This window comes from Aotus nancymaae, unplaced genomic scaffold (assembly GCF_030222135.1).
Source record: "Aotus nancymaae isolate 86718 unplaced genomic scaffold, 86718_ANA_hifiasm-v0.15.2.pri h1tg000016l, whole genome shotgun sequence".
NCBI lineage: Eukaryota > Metazoa > Chordata > Mammalia > Primates > Aotidae > Aotus > Aotus nancymaae.
Window position 1 is genome coordinate 41,417,005 of NW_026988428.1, and position 10,322 is coordinate 41,427,326.

The following is a 10,322-nucleotide window of genomic DNA, read 5'->3' on the forward strand; positions in this document are numbered from 1 at the left end:
AGTTTGTCTGTCTGACTCTGCAGTCCATGTGTGTAACCACAATATTATATGCTCAAATGCCTAGCATGGTTCTGTGAAATGACACATCTGGAGTGCTCTTAGCAGAATTATTTGAACAGTATTGCATATCTGTAGCTCCTACCAGTGCTTTAGACATGGCTGCCTGTTTTTCAGCCTTCGTGGCTCTTTTTCCTTTCCACACGTATATCTTGGTTCCACTTTGGTCCAGGATGTAGCAGTCCTAAAGCAGTCAGAGATAGGTATGGTTGCTCAAGATCAGAAGGAAGATTCTTGCTTAGGGTCTGCTTCTGAAGCAGGTCTGGCTACCCGAAGCTAAGTCCACCCAAACTCTACTTACATCATGGTTCAGTAAGTCCTGGACCAGAGGCCTCGTTGCTACCTCTGTGACCTCCAGCTGCCCAGCTGAATCTGAGACACTGGAGAAGGGGAGAGGTTAGCCTGTGCCTTTTCCTCTATAAAACATCTTGTAGTCAACTAGATATTGTTCTGGTTTGTTTTAGTTTGGAGTTTCTGGGTAGAGTGTGACTTCTTAAGATAGTCATGGCTTGAGTGAGGACAGGAATGTGCAGACTCTTTTCTTTGGTGGAGACTTTTGTTCATCTCTCTCCCAAACATTATCCCTTCCACATCCCTGGGCATGTGTAAGCCAGAGTAAAGGAAAGGCCTCCTCAAGAGATCAGGAGAGTTGTTAACAAGAACAACAGCCTCCTTGAGCAGGGGATCTCCAAGCTTCCTAGGAGCTGCATTTGGAAAGGACTGAGAAGAAAACCAGATGGCTACATCCAAAACAAGGAGCCAAGCAGAGGTGGCTGGTGTTCTAGGGGACACCTTCCCCCCGACCCCAGCTTCCAGCTAAAGTCAGGTTTAGCTACTCACTGATACAACATGATATTTGATTTCTGCTGCTGATCTGTGATCTCATCAGGGACTGCAGGCTTGATAATGGAGCGTCGGCCAAGGGTGTCCTGAAGGACCTTCATCAGCTCTGAGCTGGCTGCCTCCTTGTCTCCCTCGATCACTCCTATTTCAGCACGGCCCCCTCGCTCCCTGTCTCGAATATCCTTTGCCAGAAGCATAGCCTGTCAAAGAAGCCCAAGGAAGCCTTCAGCTCCTCTGGGACCCCTTTCTGCCTGATGTCTTTGGGGAAAGCAGCCTAGATCCCAGACACAGGAGTTATTAGGATGCTGAAGAGTCCAGGGTGAGTCATAAACTCACACACCTGGCCTGTCTCCAAGACAGATTCCACTCAAAGGCAGGGCTCCACCTTGATTCTTGGGGAAGAGCCAGCATGGAGAGAAGAAGAAAGAGGAACTTGAGAGTGCTAAGGCTAGGAAGCCATACCTTCAGGCGCTCCCCACTGTTGCTCTCTGGGCCATTCCATTGGATGATGACTTTCCCAAGGTCCAGCAAGAAAACATCACCTCGGTTGAAACTGTTCCAGCTCATTTCCACCTGTAGATGAGGGGTAAACATTTTTCAGGAGGAATTCTTAGGTGCCAGGTGGAGAAGCCCTGGGCCCGGGGTGGACAGTGTGCAGGACTGACCTCGGTGGCCCTGATGTTTCTCTTCCCCTTCACATGTAGCAGCCGCTTCACATTGTAGGTGTTGGTCTCCATGTGCTTCATACCAGAGGCGACACCCCCCTTCTTGTAGCTGAGGGAACATCCATTGGTTATTAGAGTGCCTGCTATGTGCTAGGATCTGGGAGACAGTGGTGAATTACACAGATGCAGCCTCACTCGTGTGATGATGACAGTACATCAGCAAGGTAAATACAGACAGTGGCGGCTGCTGCCCTACAAGTAGACTGGGTGAGTGACTTTCTGGTAGAGAGGAAGTGACATTTGAGCTGAGATACTACAGGGTAAATGAACCAATACTCAGAGGAATAGTGCTCCAGGCAGTGGAGACATCAGTGATGAAGACCCCTACAGCACAGAGGGCTTGTTTTGTTCCAGGAACTGTCTGAATGTCAGTGTGTCACTTCAAGAGGGGCACAAGTTGGGCTGCAGCAGAAGCATTAATGACTCGACAGCCTTAAGACCACCTATGCTCGGAATCAGCTCCCCAACCCTGGCACAGCCCAGCCCAGCCTCTGATCCAGGGGTCCTGCACTTTAAGGGAATTCAGAAGGTAACCCTGGAGCAGAGGGGCTTTGTCCTGGGGTTCCCTAGTGGCTCAGTGTGGTCCTCTGTGCCCAGAAGGGCCTCGGTCAGTGGAGACTGCCGACCTGCAAGAAGCTGATCTTGGCCCGGCCTCACAATTCTCAAGCTCATTGGAATTCCTCTTTTCGTTTTAATGTCAAGGGCAAAGTTTTGAGTTAAAGTTCTCAATTGATGAAACATCATCATCGACCTGCACTCCCTCTCTTGTGTTATGTGTCTGTGTATTCCCTTTACCTGCATGCCCTACTTCCACTCCTTCCCCCATGTATGCTTCCATTCTGTTGTTTTTATTTTCATTCTAGTAAACTGTGCCCTCCCCACCACCTTTTTTTTTCAAAGACAGGGTCTCACTCTGTCACCCAGGCTAGAGTTCAGTAGTGCAATCATGGCTCATTGCAGCCTTGACCTCCCAGTCTCAAGTGATGCTCATCAGGGACTGCAGGCTTGATAATGGAGGGCTTGATAACCTCAGCTCACAGAGTAGCTAGGACTACAGGAGTGCACCACCACCATGCCTGGCTAGGCTTTTTTTCTCTTTTTTTCTTTTGAGACGGAGTTTCGCTTTTGTTACCCAGGCTGGAGTGCAATAGCGCAATCTTGGCTCACCGCAACCTTCGCCTCCTGGGTTCAGGCAATTCTCCTGCCTCAGCCTCCTGAGTAGCTGGGATTACAGGCATGCACCACCATGCCCAGCTAATTTTTTGTATTTTTAGTGGAGACGGGGTTTCACCGTGTTGACCAGGATGGTCTCGATCTCTTGACCTCGTGATCCACCCGCCTCGGCCTCCCAAAGTGCTGGGATTACAGGCATGAGCCACCGCGCCCAGCCCCTCTGACTAGGTTTTTAACAAAACATTTTTTGTAGAGATGGAGTGGGGGGTCTCACTATGTGTCCTAGGCTAGTCTCAAACTCCTGGGCTCAAGTGATCCTCCTGTGTCAGCCTCCCAAAGTGTTGAGATTACAGGCGTGAGCCACCATGCCCAGCCTGTCCTGCTAAGCACCATGTTGTGAGCTCTGTCCTGTGTTAAGGTGTGTGTCTGTTGCTTCTGGCTCCTGCATACTACTCCGTGGTGTCCATGTCCAGTCTTCCAGTGATGGACACCTATGTTGCCTGCAGATTCCTAACACCATTAATGAGGCTGCTATGAACAGTCTGGTCCACATGCCCTTATGGACCTGGGTATGTGAAAGTTTCTGTGAGTTACACACGAAGAGTGGGATTTGCAGGTGGCCCTGACTACTCTCCAGGATTCTGTGCTAGTCCACACTTCCACCAGCAGGGCACAAGGGCTCCTATTTCCCCATAGCCTTGCCAACACTTGGCATCTCCCAGCTGTTTAATTTGCTACTCCAGTAGGCGGAAGTGACAGCTTTGTTTTGATTTGCATTTCTCTGATTACTTTTTTCATATGCATTTTGGCCTTTTGGGTTTCATCTTCTGTAAACTGCTGTTTCTGTCCCTTCTCTGTGCACCCCTACTCACATGATGCCCTGCTTGAAGTAGCCACGGAAGGTGTCTGACTCATGGTACTGGACCTCTCGGTGCTGTACAGGGCTGCCTCCCAGGTAGTCGTCCAGCTGTGTGGTGTAGATGGCTGCGCAGCTCTGCTCATCCTGGGAGGAGTCCTTCCCGATCCAGAAGTGGATGTCCTGGGATAGGAGACTGGCCACTCTCCGGGTCTGGGATGTAGCCAGAGAGATCAGGTCAGGGGCCAGCTCACCGCCCCTTTGCTGCTGCCCCTCTGGCTTGAGGAGAATGCAGCACATGTGCCTGCCCTTGGCAGACTCAGGGCTCTCTCTCCTGCAGTGGATGCAGGAGCCGCCCTGGCATCCTGAGCAGACCTGCAATCATGGCATAAACTTTGGCAGCCCAAATGTTCCCCACATTTGGGGAAAGTTGACAGCTTGTTGTTCCCCAAATAAATAGAAACCAACGGGCATCTTTTCCCAGCCGGGTTTCAGCTTACCTCACAGGTCCCCTTGGCCCCTTGCACTCACACAGCTGGCACAGTGCTGATTGGTACAACTGTATGGCCCTGTCAGCACCATTCATGTGAGTCTCCTCCATGGGGATGAGCACTTTGAGGCTGGAGACAGGCCTTGCCTTTATCTGGCATTCTTCCACACCACTTTAATGTGGGGCTAGGCCTGGGAGAAGTGCTGCTTGTAGGTGGCTCACTGAGGTTCAGACAGAGGGCCCTCCCCACATCCTTTGATGCGGAATTAAAACCTCAGGCCTAATGATGGCCTTTGGTAGTCAGACTGGAGGTCTGCTTTGCATAGCACTGAGGAACCATTGAGATGGATACCAGGGACTGCCTGCCTTCCTTCCCTCACCAGCATATCTCTCTGTAGAGCTCAAGAACTGGCCCGAGGGGAGAAGCTCACAGGAGTGGGGAGGAGGGTGCTCACCGAGAGGATGACGTAGCAGTCCCCCTCATAGAAGTTGCCATGGGCACTCACGGGCACCAGCGCCAGCTCCATTTTCTGGAAGGACAAGGGGTGGGTGTAGGCTGCATCCCCTCCTGCCTCACTTCCCCACAAGCCTCCCTGTCTGTCATTTGGTGCAGGTGGTAGGGAGAAGGAAAGATGTTCCTGATGACCTTATAGGACGAGAGGCAGCCAGCCACAGGGTTAATGTGGCCACCCCTCTGGCCTCTGTGAGCTCTGCTTACATCACCCCGGATCTGAATCTGGGTCCCTATCCTGCTTTCCCCTCACCCTATTCTCCTCTTGACTTCCCACCCGGTCTCATCTCATTCTGTTGTGGGAAGCCTGTGAGCCACCTCCAGCCCTTTGCTGGATATAAACGACCAAGTACAAACCCTTCTCTGAGCCGTTGTGCCAGCTCCTCCAACACTCTTCCCAATGCTGACCGCTGGGTGCTGGCCCAGGCCCATGTAGGAAAGAACACTTGGATTCTGTGGGGCTGTGGGAGGTGGAGGATAACGTTTGGGGAGTGCCAGCGGTCAGCAGGGCTCTGTGCCAAGTGTCTTATATTTGGAGTCTGGGTCAGGGCTCTGATTTGTTACTGCATGTATGGCTTGGCCCTGGAAGGCTGTTCACACACCCTCGATGTAGATTTTCATTACTCTCTCCAGGTGTGGGAAACTTGCAGCCATACTTATGTGTGTTCTACATAAAATGTGTTAAATGTTAAATATACTGCAAATCTGGTAACCCTGTTTTAGTACCTGTTAGTTTTTAAGGAAACTGGAAGTCTTAAAACAATGGAAGTGACCTGGGCCTCACAGTCTCTGCGACGCTTCCTGGAGAGCTGACTCCCCCTCCTGGCTGAGGATAGTGAAGTGAGGCATCACCTCTGGGTTTTATGTAGCAGCAACTGACTGGTCTGGGGCGGGGGTTGGGAGGAATCCTCATATCTGGCAGGTGGAGCTACCCAGGCCAGGGTGGTTCTCAGCTATGGATTGCTGGAGCTCACAGCCACCCAGAGGGGCTCAAGCCCAAGTGGAGATGGGATGAACAGTGCCTCATCTCTGCAGTGCCCCCTCAGTTCTCCCCATACTTTATAGGAGCCAGGGTGCCCTGTGGAAGACATGTTCCATTTCTCTGATGGAAGCCACCAGGAGTCTGCTGGGTAGGTCCCACCTGTCTTTCTAGGGCATTTCCTGCAAGTGCAGACTTACTGAGCAGGTGGCTGGATAAAGGACAAGCTTGTTTTTGCCTGAAGCCCTGTTCTCTGGGGCTGAGCATTTCCTCCACCTGCCAACCACCTGCTTTGAGCACCTAGGAGAGGTGAAGGATGGGAAACAAGTACTTTGATGGTGCCTCTCACTGTCCTCAAACCACAGGCTAAGGGGTGCTGGTGGGCTGTTGCCTAGCAGCCCCAGGCAGCCAGACTCTGCTTCCAGATGCCCATGGTCATAATTAAGGTGCCTCCAGCCCAGCTCACCTCTATTCTCCAGACGATGATCCCAGGGTCGTTGTCCACAGCCCTGAAGGCACTGCTCAGAGACATGGTGCTTGTCTTTCCAGGACTGAAATGTCACAGAGCAAGAGGGGAGATGACGCCCTTCACCACAGTGGACATCAATCCAGTTTTTCTGCTAAGTTACTTCCCAGTCTCTTATCAGCCATCCTGCCACACCTTCATGGTGTATCCCTGCACCATTTCACAATGATGGGGGCAACGACTTGTTCAAGTGCACATAGTAAGCCTGGCTGACCTGGGGATTACCATCCATGAGTTCTGCTTCTCACCTACCACTGCCCTAAAGAGCTCTGGTCATGTCATGGTTATTTACCACAGGGGTGGTAAATACGTTAAGCCCTGTATTGATTCACTTTGCATATGTTATCTCTAATTTTCAGAAGGTGATTTTCTTCATCTTACATTGTATGAATTTGAGGTTTAGAAAGGCTGAATAACTTGCACAAGATCACACTCTAGAATGAAATCCTTATCTGATCCCCAAACCTGTGCTTCTAGCCACTTTGATGTACTACAGCCCTTCCTAAACCAATCTAAGTTCAGTGGCATTTGGACAGAAAAGCTAGTCAGAAAAAGTATTTGCAAACTGAGTTGCCTTCTCTCACTCTCATTCCCTCTAATTCTTTCCAAGTTCCCTGCTTGCAAGTCCTTATCCACAGTCAACTTTGACCTCCTCTTTGGCTTTTATCTTTTTTTTTTTTTTTTTTTTTTTTTTTTTTTTTTGAGACGGAGTCTCGCTCTTGTCACCCAGGCTGGAGTGCAATGGCGCGATCTCGGCTCACCGCAACCTCCGCCTCCTGGGTTCAGGCAATTCTCCTGCCTCAGCCTCCTGAGTAGCTGGGATTACAGGCACGCGCCACCGTGCCCAGCTAATTTTTTTGTATTAATAGAGACGGGGTTTCACAATGTTGACCAGGATGGTCTCGATCTCTCGACCTCGTGATCCACCCGCCTCGGCCTCCCAAAGTGCTGGGATTACAGGCTTGAGCCACCGCGCCCGGCCTCTTTTTTTTTTTTTTAAGTAAACTATTGTAAAACTCAACCCTTCCCTCTTTTGTCATATGACTATTATATTCCCTGTGCTTTCCAGATGCAAAGGAAAATAAAATGGCAGGGCGGGCCTGGGACAAAGGGTTCTGGGTGCCAGCAGGGTGTGGTCTGGTCTGGCCTGCAGACAGATGGCTTCCTCTCTCCCTCCCACACAGACCCAAGCTTCTCTGTGGAAGTGTGAACCTCAGACACTTAGACGTCTCCAGTTCCTTCAGGACTGAGCAAGTCAGGGTGGGGAGAGGGAGGAAGTGGTAAAGATCTGAGTCTGTGTGGGTCGTGCACCATCTGTACTCAAGGAGCATCTTGGGTAATGAAGGACCTACCCATGTCCACGGTCACGTAGAGGCTTTATAAAAGTAAAATACCTACTTCTTGCTCTCAGGGAGCTTGAAATCTAATGACATGAATAATTAATGTAAGCTAGATTAATTTCTCTCAAGAAGCAAAGGAAAAAGGATGAGGTTGATGGATTTACATAACATTTAAAAATTTTCACCCACAAAGGACTGTATGGATTTTTGCTATGTGGGGACATACTGCGCTTGTTAAGAGGAACATGTCTGACCATTCTTTTCGTGAACCTTGATGGACAAAGCCAAGTTTGGAAAACATGTACCATTATCTAGTATGGACTTTGGCAAACAAACAAACAAACAAACAAACCATAAAGCACAAAGCAAACTCCCTTTGTCTACTGCTATAGCAGGAATAAAGCAAGGCAGTGGTGTGGAGCAGCCAGTGTTTGAGAATTTGATTTGATGACTTGTGCTGCCCCACCCTGTGCTGCTCAGAATTGCCAGGATAATATGGTGTTTGGGTTTTCTTCAGACCCTATGTAGCAGGTATTAAAGGCAAAAGCCATTAGCCAACTAGCGGAAGGGGACAAGGGCCAGTGAATTCATTCCTTGGAGATAGAGAACTGTCACTTTGGTAAAAGCCAGCATTAATTAGGACTGTGAGCCTCAGAGGCTGAATCCTGTCCCATTTCCCAGCAGGAATTTAGGAATTAAGGAGCTCACTGGCGTAGGCACCCCAAATGCAAGAGAGGATAAGCTCCAGGAAGGGACTTCCTGCCACACTGGAACACACGGAAAACACAATTCTGACATCGAAGTCTACCAAAGCTGGGTCTCTCCTTCTCTCCTCCCTAATTCTAATTCAGTATCCTTTAAGAGGTCTGTGAAACCCCTTGTGGGAGTACAGTTTTGAAATTTCAGGTTAAAAGCCAGTGGCCTTTAATTCTCAGAGATGCCCTTATGGATGGACCCTGAGCAGAGGAAGCTGTTTTGTTGTTGTTTTTGAGGCGGGGTCTCACTCTGTCACCCAGGCTGGAGTGCAGTGGTATGATCACAGCTCACTTCAATCTCCACCTCCTGGGCTCAAGTGATCCTCCCGCCTCAGCCTCCTGAGAAGCTGGGGCCACAGGTGTCCACCACCACACCTGGCTATTTTTTGATTTTCTGTAGAGAGAGTCTCTCACTGTTTTGCCCAGGATGGTCACAAGTTACAATTCCTGGGCTCAAGCAATCCTTATGCCCTAGCCTCCCAAAGTGCTGGGATTACAAGTGTGAGCCACCTCTGTGGGCCAGGAAGCTGGTTTTAACTCCTCCTGCCTTGCTCCAGACCATCTTTCTCTAAGGATAGGTGAAAGGGGTCTGTCTTTCCCAGCTTTTGAGAATGTGCCCTATATGTTCGGTTCTCTCTAAAGGCTTCTACTTCTCAACAAGAAGTTTGCAAAACTGGCCAGACTCCTGGTTCATTTTAAAAGCCTCATCTCAGAAAACAAGGCAAGGGACTCTCAAGCTCCTCTTCCTTTCATTTCTTCCTCATTCAGGATTAACTGGCATGCCCCCCCGAAAATCAGAGACCTTACCTTGCCTTCTTGCTCACCAGTCTTCCCAGTTTCCCGGCAAGTAAGCAGCAGCAGTATTGAAGAACCACTCCAAAGCAGGAGGCTCTAGGTCCTGCTGCCTTAGCTTAGTAATGGCCGCAGGGACACTGGGTTATATTTGCTTGTGTTTGCATCTTAACCGCATTTTCCTGGTGCTGGCCAATCAGAGCCTATCTAGCACTGGGCTTGACTTATTCAAACCAGAGGGAAAGCTTTATCTGTGCCTATTCAAAACAGCAAAACAAGAGCAGACTTCTAAAGGCTTCTTTTCTCTTTTAACTCCAGCTCCACGCCCTGATCTAATTGATTTTTTTAAAAGTGCACACAGCCCATCAATAATGCAGGGAAGAGGGTGGAAGGATTTGAAATTTGCCATATTGTAGATATGGATGCATTATGGTGATGACAGGAGGCAGAGGTTGGAGCTGCCCTGTGAGTGCCTGTGATGTCTAGGCTGGCAAGAGCCTCCCTAAGAAGCTTCTGGCATTTCTCAAAGGGAGGGGAAGTCTAGGAGAGAGGCCAGGAGAATTCCATTAGGCCACAGTTTTGCTCGTTGGGGTCTCTACCAGTCATACTGTAAACCAGTCGATATTTGAGTGCCCACTGTGTGCCAGGAACCATGCTGCACTCTCAGCTTCAAGGTTCCCGGTTTGGGAGAGTCAGTGAGGAGCAGAGAAGAATCAAGACTCCATTCCCAGGGCCGGGTGCGGTGGCTCATGCCTGTAATCCCAGCACTTTGGGAGGCGGAGGCAGGCAGACCGCAGGACTGAGGTCAGGAGTTCAAGACCAGCCTGGCCAAGATGGTGAAAACCCATCTCTACTAAAAATACAAAAGTTAGCCTGGCGCAGTAGTCTCAGCTACTTGGGAGGCTGAGGCAGGAAAATCTCTTGAACCTGGGAGGCGGAGGTTGCAGTCAGCCGAGATCACGCCACTGCACCCCAGCCTGGGCAACAAAGCAAGACTATATCTCAACAACAAAAAAAGACTTCATTCCCTTAGGGCTTCTAGTTCATGCACAGAAGTCAATAGGACATCAAGCAAATATGCTTGCTAAGCACCTGACTGCAATGGGGTTGAACGCAGCAGAATCTTGTGTAACCTTGAGGAGAAGCCCTGTGCAGCATCTGTGGCTGGCCTCCTGGCAGGTGCAACACCCCACTCAGCCTGGGGGTGTGGCTGCTTCATAACCAAAGGGGTTGCGAGAAGAAAGGTGGCGCTTGCTAAGGGCCCGATGAACACCC

The 10,322-nt window shown here is 50.0% G+C and overlaps 1 protein-coding gene across 1 annotated transcript in view; it reads right to left on the reverse strand.

Annotated features, from left to right (window-relative positions):
• AVIL (advillin) overlaps positions 1-9,168 on the reverse strand; it is a 21,979-nt gene extending 12,811 nt beyond the window's left edge. Inside the window, exons 1-9 of the mRNA XM_012469780.2 lie at positions 9,063-9,168; positions 6,101-6,185; positions 4,600-4,674; positions 3,671-3,867; positions 1,566-1,674; positions 1,363-1,473; positions 898-1,100; positions 359-437; positions 143-241 (exon numbers count right to left, since the gene is read on the reverse strand). Of these exons, the coding sequence (XP_012325203.2) occupies positions 143-241; positions 359-437; positions 898-1,100; positions 1,363-1,473; positions 1,566-1,674; positions 3,671-3,867; positions 4,600-4,674; positions 6,101-6,166 (939 nt within the window). The 5' untranslated portion in view covers positions 6,167-6,185; positions 9,063-9,168. The remainder of the gene's footprint in view (positions 1-142; positions 242-358; positions 438-897; positions 1,101-1,362; positions 1,474-1,565; positions 1,675-3,670; positions 3,868-4,599; positions 4,675-6,100; positions 6,186-9,062) is intronic.
• Between the last annotated feature and the right edge of the window lie 1,154 nt (positions 9,169-10,322).